This window comes from Sphaeramia orbicularis, chromosome 7 (genome assembly GCF_902148855.1).
Source record: "Sphaeramia orbicularis chromosome 7, fSphaOr1.1, whole genome shotgun sequence".
NCBI lineage: Eukaryota > Metazoa > Chordata > Actinopteri > Kurtiformes > Apogonidae > Sphaeramia > Sphaeramia orbicularis.
Window position 1 is genome coordinate 29,094,385 of NC_043963.1, and position 16,271 is coordinate 29,110,655.

Consider the following 16,271-nt stretch of genomic DNA (forward strand, 5'->3'; position numbering starts at 1 on the left):
GAGAAACCTGAATGGACATCAATCTTAACCCTGTCTCTGATTTTTACCATCCAGCAACCTAATCTTATCCAAAAGCAAGAAGAGAAAAAAACATGTGGCATACAATGTAACCATTATAATATGTAAAGAGCAGGAAGAAAGTTGTGGTTATCATTAATAAAACTACAGAACATGAGCTATAAACATGCCTAGTTGAGAAAAACAGTCTGTCTGAAGAGATGTATTGGAAAAGTTCACCCCCTGGTGGCAGATTGGAGAAGCTTCCATGTTTTCAAAGCTTAGTAACAGGAGTCTGATGTCCTGATTTGATCAGAGAACATCAGCATAAAAATATTATTAATTTACTTGTAAATCAGGGAAGTTTTCCATAATTGGTAGATGTGATACCAGGCCAACTGGATAAAAAACATGCATATTTAGATCATTAAACACAGTTTATGTCAAATTTAATGTTAGCATAATTCATTACAGAGAATTACAAGGGAATGGAATTACACGAAAATGAACGGCTTGCATGAGTGCATTACTAATGTCCTTTTTTACTCAAACTGGATGGAAATCCCTGGATTGAGGAGAAAGCCATTATTGTCAAAGAGCAGAGGATGAAATGTGTCTCAGTGGCACGATATTTTATACTACAGGGAAGATAATATCATTTAATACCATTTTAGTGAGGAGCTCTGGAGGGATAATCTTACATGAAAGTTACAGTTTGCATGAGCACAAGCTCTTGCATCATACAGATTGTACAGTACAGCTGTTTAGCCTCAAGGCAGCTATGCAGAAGATAGGTGAAGGGAAATAAGTACAGAGCTGAAAAAAGGGAAAGGAGAAAAAGAGAGAGGGAGATAGATGGGTGAGGAGGCAAAAAAGATCCATAATGAGAGCAGACTCAGATCTAGCTTTGGCTCTGTGTAGAAAGCAAAGGCACAGACAAACAGCATGGCAGAGGAAAAGAGAACAAAAGGCGGGGAAAAAAATCCTCTGAGGCTGGGTGGAGGTGGATACTTTAGTCTTCAGTTTGTGCCAGATATTTTGAAGGCCTTTTAAGTCCTCAGGCTGGGCACCAGAACTGATCAAAAGATGGTACATCACTGGACCACCAGCAAAGCACACGTCTAAAACATCTGAAAACTGTGTTATTTAACAGCACTGTGAAGGACAAAGCATTTTTGCTAGCTCAAATAAACATGTGAATGGTACAGAATGGATGTGTGCAGGCTTACATCGTAGCCACTATAAGCACAAGGGGATGATTCACCACTCAAAATCCCTGATAGGATTACTGTAGCATGACTTGCATGAATTAAGTAAATACAGAGCACAGACATTCTGTAGTCATGAAAAGTAAACATGTATGGAAAAAAATATATGATCATGAGTCAGTCAGTATGGGCTGTGGTGTGTGTTATAGCTCATGGCCTTAAAGCTTTTTTCAGCTTCAAAACAGTAAAAATAACAACCAATTCTCAAGATAACATACTCAGTCATATCTTTGTATGGTTGTTATTATATAACATTATTGCAGATAAACATACCCCTCATATCTGTTTATATTTTTACCAGAGGAACAAAATGTTCTGGAGATGCATCTTTTTCTGATGCACCCAACTCCCTCTGTGCTGTCGCTTCTGACGCTGCCATTGGCAAAGGCAGGGGCTTATTATGGGCTGTTTCAAACCACGAATGCATCAGCACTAGCTGCTCCCCTAAGGAAACTTTAACTCACTGAGATGTGCCCCTGAGAACCAGCAGCTCCCGTTGGTTTGATAATCCTTACACATGGCTAACACAACTCCAGCTGCAAACGTAGCCGCTGAAAAGCTCCATCCTACAAACGTCCATCTGCTGACGTTTTAGTGTGCAAATGACAGTCTTTGAGGCCAACCAAGCTCAGTCTGAGCCAAGCTTGTGCTGTTTTGGCAAAAGCCAACATGCTACTGTAGCACTGGGGGGAATGAACTGAAAGCTACTGAAGTACTAAAAGCTGCTCAACAGATTGAATGTCTTTAAATTTCTGCTGACAAAACACTTAAGTGATTTGTGACCCTTATCTGAACCCGTTTAATCTAATCATCTTCTGCTATGCTCCAGTCTTCCTTATTGTGACCTGTTCTACTATGTGCTTTTCTGTCGGCACATCATTGTTTATTGCAGAGGAACTCATGGGGTATGAATGTCCTGTTCTCTGTCAATGTCACTGACAGAAGGCATCAAACAGCTGATCAATAAAATAAGTTTTACAGTCCTTGGCATAAAGACTGAACTCAGCATAATTGAGCTGTAATGGTTGTAATTATGCCACTTGCAGGATAACTGTAGTCATTTATTGCTGTGGGCAGCCACTGTGTCACTGTCATTGTACACTGTAGCAATTCAGTCACTGAAAAACCAAATAGCTGATGATGACGGACTCGAGCATCTCTGCTGTACAGTATGCATTCTTGCCTTAGCTCGTGACTCACTTTCAGCTGTGCAGCCTTTTATGCCCCTGTTCTCTAATGCCATGTCAAGTGACAGTATGCTCTGTACCAGCCTATGTGCTGGCAGTGCAATATTGTGTTATATGCAGTTGTTGTCTAAAGCAATAGGAGCATGCCTCCTACAATTGCTGTCTACAATGAAGGCATATTTGGAGCTTTGCTGGCAGTTGTCTTTGTGCATTCTCCCAGTCTGCAGACCTAGCACACTCTGCTGTCAAAGGCTCTGGCTCAAAGTGGAGGAATGTGCTGTCAGTGCCTTACAGCTCTGGTGACGCACACCCTTTTTCATCAGCGCTGGCGTCATTTGAACAGGGGCATTGCATTAAGGATCTCTCAGCCAATAATGGTAAATGGGCATTCCTGCTGTAACGGCTTTACGGCATGAACGCCCTCTGAGAATGCGTGACATTATCTCAATGAAGGGCAAAGTCCATTGATGTTTATTAGCCGTGTTGTTCTTTTACTATTACACACTAACTGTGTTACACACAGAAAATAAATCAGTGCACAAAGATCAAACCTGCTGAATAGTAAAGCTATTTTTTTCTCCTGATCATCACATCTTTGCTGTAAAAGACATCTTTCTTAATATGTAATTTATTGAAATGCACCTCTCATATAAGAACTGCCTTTGTATCCCTTAAGGCCAGAGTAGAAGAGAGTAGTATCTTTAAAGGCCAACAAAGCCTTTGGCTAAGCTTAGGATATCCTGCTTTTGGCCTTTCCAGTGTTTCAGTCACAGCATTAGAATTCTAGAGGGACTGAGGGACGCCAGTGATGATGAAATGACATTTACAACAGAACAGAGCCATCCCGCTTCAGTTTCTCATTAAAGGAGAACTGGCCAGACACTTGGAGCCTGAGTTTGTTTGACAGACAAGTCAAGCACAACACATTAGTGTCATCACACATCTTCTGTGTCCCCTAAGAAAAAGCAGAAAATGTTTCACAAAGTCATCCATTTGGATCGCAGTTTCTTTTACCATCCTGAGCTCTGTCCTTCATCCTGGCCATGTTGTCTGTCTTAGAGGAAGCTGGGAGGAAATACATGTTACTTTCTAAGAAGCACAGGCTGACGGAGGTGTCCAACTGCTAGTTATGCAACTGCACAAACAGAAAAGGTATTTTTAATCAAGCAGAAAATCATAGTGACTGGTACACTTGGAACTTGAGAATTTAAGGAATATATTAATGTATTAACACATGCACTGGCCGCACAAATGGAAACAAGACAGAGATTTAAGCCACTAAATGGCAGGCGCAGATTGCCTGTGAAGGACTCAGTGGAGACCCGTGAAGGTCTCATATTCATTAAGATGACTGATCCTCATGTACGGTATTAGATCATGACATGACGGTAATACAGCTCAATGTTCCAGTGTGCACTGGCTCGTAGGTACATGTGTAAAAATTGCAAGCGATCACATATAGGATTATACATAAGGGAGTTTTAGGGAATTAAAGGATTTACATTGATGCTGAGAAAACATTACAGAAGGAAAACAAACTTGCATGTGCCTCTGCAGAGAAAGAAGGTGCTTATTCAGCTAGAAACTGAAGGAGCATCAGGCAAGGGTACACAGTTACACTGCACAAAACCATAACAAAAAAATCTAAAAGGAAAGAAAATACATTTTAACTCTGCCTTTCATCCTAATAGAACTGACACGACTGTCAAAAAAGCACTTCACAAAAGCTTTCCACAAACAGTTTCAGTGTTGTCACAAAAATAACAGCTAAGACCCAGGCACATTTTACAAAGACACACACAATACTCCAGCAAAGCCACACACACATACACACAGTGTATCATTCACACACTAGAACACACTCACACCCACAAATATACGGCAGAAGCTGCAAGGAACTCATGTGCTCGGTAAGAGCTGTCACAGCATCATCCAGAAATGAGTCATTTTTCCTAGCCACCCGAGGCTCTAAATCTATCGCACACATGACTCTGTTTTGGTTTCAGACATAATGGTAGGCTCACACATACAAAACAGCACTCAGGTTTGTAAGAAGACACATGCTATTAATTCATCTTGGTGATATTTTAACATCGCCTTCAAACAGACAAATGTATGTTGCACATCCCTGCCCCTCCCCATGAGAGACATGTTGTTTACTAAGAATACTGGGAGGGAACATGAGAGGACAGAACAAGGTCTGGATGCCATAGGTGACTCAGCATAGGCACTACAGAGATAGACACTGTGTTTTCCATCGCCACCCACTCCACTGCTGTCTCCATGAATGAGAGCAGCGCCGCCCAGGCGGGCGAGCCCCGTCTGCCCATCCAGCAGCATTCACGCAGAACATGTTACTCACATGTCGTAGAGCCGGTAACCCATGGCAGAGCCCGGTCTGTTGGAGTGGGACCCTGGATCTCGTGTTCGCCGAGGGTCTGTGCTGCTCACCACGGCACGCCACACGCTTGGTTTGTCCATCCTGTAATGCTGGTCAATGGAACTTGATGGTGGGACAGCGTGCGCACACAGGCTCACTCACATTCACTCTCCCTCTCCCTCCTAGTCACAAACATGGGCTGCTAGAGAGCTGTGTGTGTGATGTAACAAGGAGCATCCATAAGGCTGGCTGTAGGTGGGGGGGGCTCTCGTGGTGATGGAGGAAAAGCAGAAGGGGTGAGTGTCATACAGCCTTGAAGCTAAGGGGACTCTGTTTATGTAAAGATGAGAAGCCTCTGTTTTCAAAGATAATGGACATTTTTCTTCGGGTGTGAATGTCAGGGTAAGCAGCAGCTCTAAAGTAAAAACCAAAGGACACAACCTGCAGGAAACCTTGTGGGAAATGTGAGCTCTCTTACAGACACAGAGAAGCATCTGCGTTTACATCTCTCCACCCTCTTATCTGCTCTCAGTAGTACAGTCCTCAACAGGGCCACATGATTGGCTCCTTGGTCTCCATAGAAACTGGAGGATGTGTCAGAGGTAGGGCTCATTATCATGCCATTTCTCTCTCTCTTTCTCTCTCTCTCTCTCTCTCTTCCCTCCCTCCCATTTGTTTTTACTCCTTCTCTCATCTTCTTTTTCATTTCTCTTCTTCTCACATACTACCCCCCAACACCTCCTCTCAATCTTTCTCCCCTCTGGAATCAATGCACTTCTCTGTAGTGTCTTTCAGAACAGATGAGCCTTTCTAGTCCAATTAAGGAGTGGTGCAAGGAGGTAAAGATGCTGCATAGCTCTGTTGGTTTATTTAGCAACAATACAGAACTCAGACAAAGGTGAGATTATGGATGCACATATGCAAAACCAGTAAATAATCACCAGGAAAACTGACTTGTGTTATAAAGTGTATCTATAGTTTTGGTCTTTATAATACCAGGCATACAAAGTTTGTAAAATAGAAGTGATGGAGCTTGCACAGACATTGCATCATGTACAAGTAATAGCAAAACCCAGAAAGGAAGTGTGAAATATTAAGCAGAAATAAAGCAACATTGCTTAAAATTCCATCTAAATGTAGAGAAAAAATGAGGTGCTGGCTGCAAAATGAGTCCAATGGAACACAGTCTGTAGGTGGTGTACTGTATAAAACTAGCGTTGTTTGCAAGTTTCTGTAAGGAAATGAATAGTAGTGTTGTAGACATCTTCACTTTATTCCAGCATCCAAATCAGAACTGTAGGCAGGCTGGAAAGTGTGTAAGAAACAGCTGCACATAGAAAGAGACGGTCAGAAACCCTGCCGGCTCATATTCTCCAGGGGAGGATGAGTTTCATTCCAGGCAGACTCAATGGCACAGAGCGCTGTCGATGTATCGAGTGTTAACGTCAAGGTGACTAGTAGTGTGAGACCTTTGTTTTTTGTTAATGAACTTGTGTAAAGGCCAACTGCATATGCGCGTTATTTCAGTGTAATTACAGCAGCTACTTACCCTCTAACTACCAAGTGCTGATCCCTCCAGCTTTGGCATTCTCTGGTCTCCGGTGTGCTCTTGTGTGTTTAAGTGTGCATGCTGAATTGTATGATTTTTTGGTTTAAATATAACCCAACACTTGTTCCAACTAAGATTTCTAAGCAAACCCACACTGATTGCAACAATCAGATATCAAATTGTTTAATCATTACAGGTTTTTTTTTTTTTTTTCCCAAGCAAAATGGCAATATTTTCTTTGTTCCATATTAAATTGCTGTGTCTTATGTCCTTTGAAATTTGGCTTGTTGGTTGAAACAATTTTGGAAAAAAAAAAAAAAAAAAATCTGATTTATTATCAGTGAAAATAATCAACATGACACTGTTTATGCCACCCAAGTAAAGCAAAACTACTAAAGTTTTTCCACTTTCCTAAAGGGAAAAGCTTTTAGCTGTTTTCCATGCACTTGCCCTTTGTACTACCTCTAAGCTACAGTATTCACTTGACACATACAGTTGTGCTCATACGTTTACATACCCTGACAGAATGAACATGGGATGGTCTTAGATGTTCCAACTTAATAATGACCCAAAACACAAGGCCAAGTCAACCTGTCATTGGCAACAGCAGAAAAAAGTGAAGGTGGAGGAATGGCCATCTCAGTCTCCTGACCTTAATATCATTGAGCCACTTTGGGGAGGTCTCAAACATGTAATTCATGCAAGAAAACCCAACATCTTAAAGAAACTGAAGGTGTTTTGTCAAGAAGAATGGGCAGCTTTACCATCTGAGAAAATAAAGTGCCTCACAAAAGACTTCCAGCTCTCATAGATGTTAAAGGGGCCGATACAGAGGATTAAGAACTAGGGTATGGCAACTTTTGATCAGGATAATTTATTATCAAACACATTTGTTTGATAATAAATGGCTTCATACAACCCTTAGCCATGATTGTAAGAAAAGTTTTTGTATTATCATTCATATTCTCTAAAAAATGGCTAAAGAATCACAAGTTCTGCTAGGGAATGTAAACTTATGAGCACAACTGTACACACTAAAATAGAGTAAAACTGCTGTGAGACAGGTTCAGTAAATAAGACACACCAATTAGATTTTGTCTTCTACTATAATTCCTCTAAGGAAAAAGTTTCAGTGTCACAATCGACATGTTGTGTCTGCTCTGTAAAGAGTGCAGCTATTAACTAGCAGGCCTTCGCACTTAAAGTCTTGATAACTCCTCATTCTTCTGAGTTATTTCTGAGCATGACTTCTAATGTCACCTTCATCCCAAAGGCCGTTAATTAGTGAGGTGTTTGAGCGTAATTCAAGCTCAATTATACAGAACCATGACATGATTTCACCTCAAGGTTGACTGTTGACCAATGTGTGCCTGTGTGTGAATGTTCTTGTAAAAATTAGGAAGAGGAGAGAAGGTGTATGTCTAATACACACGGTAAAAGGTTATGGGGGAGGGGCTCTGACTGGAGAGACGGTGAGCTCCACTGTTAGCCACCGACTGAGTATCAACGAATCCTGAACACAGTGTTAGTAGTCTGGGCACACACTTAGACAGAGGAGCGAAGCAGTGAGCAAGATGCTCTTTCAAACTGACAAATAGCCTTAAATTCATAGCTTCAGCAATAAGGTTTTCAACACAACACTGCATCATCCTTCACAGGGTGATGGAGCGCACACATCCACAAAAACCAGACACAATTACACATGATACATGTAATATATGAGATGGGGTTTTTTTTAGAGTCATCAGGTCATGCTGCTATGTGGCCTTTTTGAGAAACAGATCTTGCATACATTGGCCTTTGTGTGCCAACCTTCCCACTCTGCTCCGTCACCATATGGCCTCTTCTACTCCAGCTGGCCTTGGTGTGCGATGTGGGCCGGTGGACTAAGCAGCAGAATTCTGTGCAGGACTGTATGCAAATGACTTTCCAACCTGGTTGCACAAATACTGTATAGTAAATACACACACAAAGAGCACATACTGTAGAGACAACACAGGCGCTGACACACAGGAAATGCATACTGATGAGTTCAATCCTAATTGGTTCTCGTCTCTCCTTCCAACAGAGCGGTTATCTGTGGAGCATTCTTAGTGAGACCATATTCTCTAAATGTAAGAAAAACAGTTTGATAGCTTGGTGAAGAGAGAGTAGAATGCAAATGGAGGAGGAGGAGGAGGAGTGGGCATCCTCATTTGGATTTTATTGACAGCCAAGAAAGAAAAAAAAAAATCACCAGAGCAAACTGGAGCTGGTGGAGATCTCATGCTCTTACAACAAACCCAAAGCTGTTGCTCTATAAATCTGTCAGTGTGACATTCTTTAAAAGCCAAAAATGCAAGAGAATGAAGAGATGCTCAGCTGGATTTTAAGAACCAAATATGTCAGTCTTCCCTGACATGGCTTGCTTCTAGCTGAATTGGCAGTCTTTCTTTGCTGATATAAAGACAGATACCACACATACAACTGCACGAGGTCACAAACCAGTGAGTTCTCACTGCTTGAACCTCTAAAACCTGATGCAGCACTTTATTCCCATTCTGTTTTCTTTTTTTTTTTTTTTTTTCCAGGGGTGACGGGGTGTTTTAGATCTTATCAGACTTGAACAAAACTGTACATCAGTAAGAGGACACTGTTTTGCATTTTGTCTACACAACAGTAATGGTGATGTGTGTGTGTGAGTGCAGGAAGCATTGGTGTCCTTAGCTGAGCCGCACAGCAGGGGTCCTCAGCCCACTTTAAACACATCAGACAGAGACAAGTGGGAGAGTGGATTTTCACTGCAGCACTATGAGCTACAATCCACTAGATGGCAGTGCATTACCTCTTCTAGGACACTGCAGCGATCAATACCACTATGGATGATGGGAAAACATTTGTCTCAGGAGGGCTATGATATGGTGTGTGTGATGTACCTGCAGAGTAAAAACATGCCTTTTTGCATTAAAACTTCAATGTCAATTAAACAAATTAAATATCAAGTAAATTAATGCTAAGTACAGAAGATTAATGCACAGAAAATTTCAGGAATTTAGTGAAATTTGGAGTTATTATATGTACAATCAGTTGTTTCACTGTGTTATGGATATACTAATTCAATTTGTGAGTTTACAGACAAGAAAAAGTCCCTATATAAACCCTTGCTGCATTAAAATAATCTTCAATTATCATGACCAGCTGGAAAAACTGAACCCTCCTGATTTAATGACCTCTCCACTCTGAGAGAACTGAGAGGTTTCATTTCCCTGCTGTTTCTTTTTTTTCTTATCCCCTTCTTATAATGATGCAGCCCAGCCTTTCTGTGGCTCTCTGGCAGAGGGCATGGTACTGTGCAAAGGCTCCTTCTGTCAGTGACTTGGCCTCAAGCCTGAGAACATCAGAGGCAGAAGACAGACGAGTGTTTCATAGCAGGACAAACAAAGAGCTGCCTGGGAGGTCACGAAATGGCTGCTCTTGACCCTGCAGGACTCTGCTGAAGCTCCTCTCATACACTAAGGCTGGACAAAATGGGCTAAATATTGCAAGAGCTGCTATAGATATACTTTTTGTGAAGTCGGGCAAACCATGATTCACAAAATTAAAACTACGCCTTTGCACATGAAGTTGAAATACAATATTTTTACCTCTTCTCATGAAATAATTGTAACAATGTGATTTATTCTTGATGGATAAAGTGTAGCTGGGACTCAGTGTATAATCCTTTTACCTGATCTAAGTGATTATTGATGTGTATAAATAGGAATAATTAGAGGTATTTGTCTGAAAACAAAATTATTCTAACTATATTGGCCACAGCATACATATATTTAGGCCTAATTCATTGTTTAATAAGTTACCAGACATGAGGAACACTAAGCAGAATGGCATAACTAGTGTAATTACATGCTAATATAGAGGATTCTTATTTATAGGGTGAAACAAATATGATGAGACCAAATTTTTCCTTTTGAAGGGGGAACTCCACTGTCCACATGTAGTAGTAGTACTTGAAATTTCACTTGCTGGAAATGTAAGTATATTTGTATTTCTCATTAAGATGAATGTGTCTGGAAGCAAAGTTTTTCCATGTGGGTGCTTCTATGAAACTGGTACCTAAAAACAGGACAGAGGGGCTAAAAATGTAGACGTGTAAAACATGTAGACTAATATTATGAAGCAAGTTTGGAGGCACTTTGGGTCTATTTTAAAAATAAATTTTTACTGAACAAAAGAGATCTAAAGTGGGCCAGACCAGTAAAATAATAACAGTGAAAAAAGTAAAATCATATTACAATACTGTTTACATCAACAAAGTATCCTTAAAAATCTGAATAGCATGAACAACTGGAAATGTCTGAAGAAAAACGTGCAATTTTAACAATATTATGCCTCAGTTTATCATTTACACGTGCATTACAGCTTATATTACAATCACATACACAAAACATTTAGTAACAGGCAGAATATTGGTAAAATTACACTTATTTCTCATAAGACATTTCAAGTTATTCACGTTTTTTGAAGAGGGATAGTTTGTTAATGTAAACATTTTCATGTAATTTTACTTTTTTACACTAAAACAGAGAAAATTTGCAGTTGTCATTATTTATAGGTCAATATGATAACATTTTACTGGTCAGACCCACTGCATCTGGGTGCTTCTATGAAACTGGTCCCTAAAAACAGGACATGGGGCTAAAAATTCAAACCAGATATAGATTATTGTTATGAAGAAGTTTGGAAGCACTTTGGGTGTATTTTAAAAATAAATATTAACTGAGATAAAAGAGAAACTATTTTTCAGATAAAACACATTTTTATATTATTTTTATACAAGCATGATAAAAAGGACACGGAAATTATGCGCTACTATTTTTTCGAATATATTTTTATTCTCTCACAGGAATATTTTGGGAATCAAACTACTTCACAAAAATCACAAAATTCACAAAAATCACCGCTGTTGCAAAATCACTCTACATTTATTTGTGTTTAAATGGGCAGATTCCGCATGTAACACAAGTGGACATGATTGGTTACACAAGAAACCTGGAATGAAACTGAGATTCGTGAAAAACCTGCATGTCTGGATTAGAAAAACCACTAGGATCGACAAATTTAACACAGTGTGTTTATTTACAGTGCTATATAAGAAAATTTCAAGCTATGTTTTCAAGATAAAATGCACTGACACCTAGGTAGCTTTTCCTGTCCCAATTTTGGCCCTGATGTTTTATTAAAAATGCATTAATGTTGGGATGGCTCAGAGCAAGAATATATTTTTTTTATGTTTATCTGAGGTCATTATTAGGTACATCCTAAGGGGAAATATGTCTAAATTTCTCCTCTATTATTGGGTCCAAAAAGCTGGCAAAGTGCCAGGTACCAAAATATACCCAGTTTCATAGAAGCACCCATGTGCAATATGTGCAACATCAGTAAACAACAAAAAAAGCAGTTGGAAGAGGATAACATGTAACGACTGGAGAAAGACAGGTGAAATGACAAGAAACGTTGGATTTTTCTTTAGTGAAAACGGTATGTTCACTATACATGCACATACAGTGGTTTGTTCCAAGTCAGACCTGGGGATGTTGATCCATTTTCGTGACATATTTTTGTTATTTAATTGTCTTCAGCAGATGTCATTATTCAGACTTGCTGTTGACAGATGAAGTTCACATGTGAAGGAATCTCCAAGGAAACGGCATCAGTCTGTGTTACCGTTATAACTACAAAGAACTGCTGCCGCCGGCGCTTGACTGACAGCAAACAAGGCACTAATCTCAATTTTGCGATTTAGACATTTTTTTCCATCAAAAACTAAAATTCGAATAAATCAATTTAACGTGATATGTCGCACGACTTTATGGGCCACCACAGGACTTCAGACGTTATGATAAGACAGCATCACAAATACTGACATGACGATAAGTACATCAGATCAGCATCCCTCAAATACCTGATGTTACCTTTCAATAACATCCTTCAAGGTGTTTGCTTATTATCTGTCATCTCTAACCTTCTGCTACACATCTTTGGCTGCATCTCATCTACACCAACTCCTAATTTCTTCATTAAACATCTTTTTTCAGCAATTACATTCGTACTTTGTGATTTTTAATTCAGTTCAATTCCTAACAATTTAAGTCCTAAATCTATTTTTGTGAGGATTTCCAAATGATTTTTTTCTCTACAAATAATGTTTCCTAAGTGACTTATGAGAATTCATTATAATATTACTCTCAATATTTCACATTTTTAAGTGAAAATCAGGTATTTTCCTCTATTTAATTTACTGATCATGATGATGTTCATAAAAGCTCAGAGTAAATTCAGAAGTTATCATTATTATTTTTATAGATACCTGAAGAAAAAGTGACTTCTTAAGCAAAATATATTAACTGAACATAGAAACAAGCATCTACAATCACTGTCATTTGTCAAACTCCATGGGTTTTACTGGTGAATGAATGTTGTAGACATAGACATGACAGTGTTTCCACATTCACTACGGAGTGTCTGAGCGTCCAAATGGGTCATATCTGATGATGGTGAAAAGCTGAGAAACTGCATTTTACCTGAATTATTTACATCTACTGATAGGATTAGTGTTTCAACAGTTACTAAGCATTTTAGATCAGTAGATGGGTCCGATCAAGTGAAAATGAACCTCAACATGAAAAAGTAAATTTGCACACATTATCTATCAAGTGGGATCTTTTTTAGCTCAAGATCTCTATTTTATGGAACTGTTAGCCTTTTTAAAATACCACTCGTCAAATAAAAGTTACAACCAATTTTAGCGATTGTACTTTTAATACCATAACCATAGCTCAAATTTGACGCTAAAAATTATATCTAAAAAACTTAAAAATGTATTCAATCTGTTGATTAAATAAATGATTAAGTTTCAAATATTTCATTATTTTGTGAATATTATTGATATTTATCAGTTGAACATTTGTGAGTTGCTTAAAAGGCCTTGTCTTTGTGTTACCATAAAAATACCGATTTTTAATTTTCAAGTTACTTATAATTGCAATATTTGAGTGAAACTTTCAGAAAGTAATGATCTTTTGATCCATTTGGGGTGATGCATACAATGGTAAAGAGTCATCCACGTGTTACTATGGCAACCTTGTCAATAAAACTTTTCGAGACTTTTCGATATTTTACTCCAAAATGTATTTTCAGCATAGTTGAACATAATATCTAAAAGGTTTTGTCCTACTTATATCAATTTCTGTCGAGAACCGCATGTTTTGAATGTTTGCGTAAAGCTTAAAAAATCAACATCCGTTTCAAGTCCATGTGTTACCGAGCAGTAATTTGACATTTTTCAGCTAAAAATTTTATCTCTCCAAATTTTGTTATACATAATGCTCAAGTGCTTATAAATACCTACTCAAATATGTATAATACATGCATATAAGTTACTCTGCTAACATGACAGAGACTGTTGAACACAAAATGTGTCCACGTGTTACCGCTTGATCAGACCCAGATGTTTTCAGCTGATAGTGGCTATTTAGGTCTTCAAGGGTTAAGGATACTGTTTATATAGGTATCAATTGAGGAAACTAAATTAAATTTAAATTTTAAAAAAAGCTAAAATGATAATGACACTACAATAACATTTGTGTCATTGTTAGAACATTTACACATTTACAATATACATATGTAAATAGCTCAAATTTGACGCTAAAAATTGTATCTAAATTATAAATTATATCTAAAAAAAAATTTTAAACATATTCAGTCTGTTGATTATATAGATGATTGTTAAGCTTCAAGTATTAGATTTCCATTATTTAGTCAATATTATTGATATTTATGAGTTTGAGCATTTGTGATTTCACCTGTTACCACAAAAATACCAATTTTTAATTTTCAAGTTACTTATAATTCAGATATTTGAGTCAAACTTTCAGAAAGTAATGATCTTTTGATACATTTTGGGTGATGCATACAACGGTAAAGAGTTGTCCACGTGTTACTATGGTAACCTGTTCACATATGACCACATTCTCATGTCAATAAAACAGACTTTTCAATATTTTACTCCAAAATTTATTTTCAGCACAGTTGAACATAATATCTAAAATGTTTTGTCCTTCTTGATATCAATTTCTGTCGAGAACCACATGTTTTGAATGTTTGTGTAAAGTTTAAAAACTTGAAGTCCACTTGTTACCGAGCAGTAATTTGACATTTTTCATCTAAAAATTTTATTTCCCCAAATTTTGTTGAACATAATGTTTAACTGCTTATAAATACCTTCTCAAATATATACATATATACATGCATATAAGTTACTCTGCTAACATGACAGAGACTGTTGAACACAAAATGTGTCCACGTGTTACCACTTGATCGGACCCAGATGTTTTCAGCTGATAGTGGCTATTTAGGTCTTCAAGGGTTAAGGATACTATTTATAAAGGTATCAATTGAGGAAACTAAATTAAATTTAAATTTAAAAAAAGCTAAAATGATAATGACACTACAATAACATTTGTGTCAGTGTTAGAACATTTATATATGGAGAAGAATGCCAGACTTAGACCAGCATGAGCTCAAAGATTAGCTGAGGGCCAAATAACCATTTTCAGATCACAACATCTTACACATATATCTATGAACCGATTTCTTATTACAGCAGAGAAGGCAGGAACACCAACATTGACAGAACAGAATCATTCCTCCTGGATGAAAATTTAAAAAAGAATGAAACCTGCTTTTTTTTTTTTACATAATACATGTAAATCTTTTGTCAAAGGCCAATTTAATATTTATTATTCCATCAATTTGTAATCTCACATACAAGAGCGATACAAAAAGCCACTCCACAGACCCTTTATCTTGTACCATTTTTGCATGTTTCATCTACGTGTTTTATGACCTCTAATGAAAAAACTACTATTGTTGCTTCCTTAATCCCCCTGTCATCTTGTAATCTGCACTTTCTTCACCCCACTCGCTTGGGTTTTCACCCCCACACAAACAGATCATACAAACAGCTGCCGCATCTGTTTAATATCTCATTGCTCATACGCATATAAATCCCTCTTCCTGAGCAGTAGAGCTGAGAACAAGCAATCATACTCTCCAGCCTTATTTCCTGTGGAGAAGTGTGCTACTCCTTGCTCCCTCACCTCATCCCTCTGAGCCTTCCCTGTGCTCGATCTGAGCAGCGATACTGAGCTATGGAATTGCAAATGCCTCCTATCAGACTGGGAGATAGATCTGAAGCACTCGGAGGCCTGATATTACTGTGGCATGGAGCTGATGAAAGGATAAGCTATGTGAGAAAACTGCACAATATTACTAATCTCTCACTATATCTAATTTACCAGGGAAAGTGGCAGCGGGTAATAGAGAGAAAGCAAAGCAGTAGTGAGAGAAAAAGATGCTAAGACACGTTTGCATGGACTCGAGGCACAATCGATTCGCTTGTATCACCTACAGGCTTTGAAAATCACACTAATGTCACACATGATCTTGTCTTGAAATGTAACACCTGTGCACTGTCGCCAGACATCTGGGTGTCTTTTCATTACTGCTGAAGGGGATGCATTTACTACAGACACATTGCACTTGTTCAGCCTTGACTGATACACAAGCCACTGCCTTTCAGAGGAAAAGAAACAAACACACATTGTGCTATAACTAGGATGGATTTTTCATGAATGCAGGCAGCAGATTGTAACAGGGCTCTTTTATCCAGCCTGATTAAAAAAAAAAAAAAAACTAATTCATATTTTAGACATGTACTATGTGTTTATGGATGACCATGTCATAGATAATGTCATGGACAGTTACTGATGGGGTTTGCGGGCTGCTGTGGGTTTAAGGCTCTGCTGCTCATTCTACCGGTATGTGACTTCATTACAGTGATAATAGTATGT

The 16,271-nt window shown here is 38.4% G+C and overlaps 1 protein-coding gene across 4 annotated transcripts in view; it reads right to left on the bottom strand.

Annotated features, from left to right (window-relative positions):
* LOC115422301 (IQ motif and SEC7 domain-containing protein 1-like) overlaps positions 1–16,271 on the bottom strand; it is a 134,976-nt gene that overhangs the window by 55,669 nt on the left and 63,036 nt on the right. Inside the window, exon 1 of one of the 4 annotated variants that reach the window (XM_030138547.1) lies at positions 4,815–5,010. The exons of the other annotated variants lie outside the window; for them this stretch is intronic. Within the exon in view, the coding sequence (XP_029994407.1) occupies positions 4,815–4,933 (119 nt within the window). The 5' untranslated portion in view covers positions 4,934–5,010. Of the gene's footprint in view, positions 1–4,814; positions 5,011–16,271 lie in introns of those variants that run through there. 4 annotated transcript variants of the gene reach the window in all.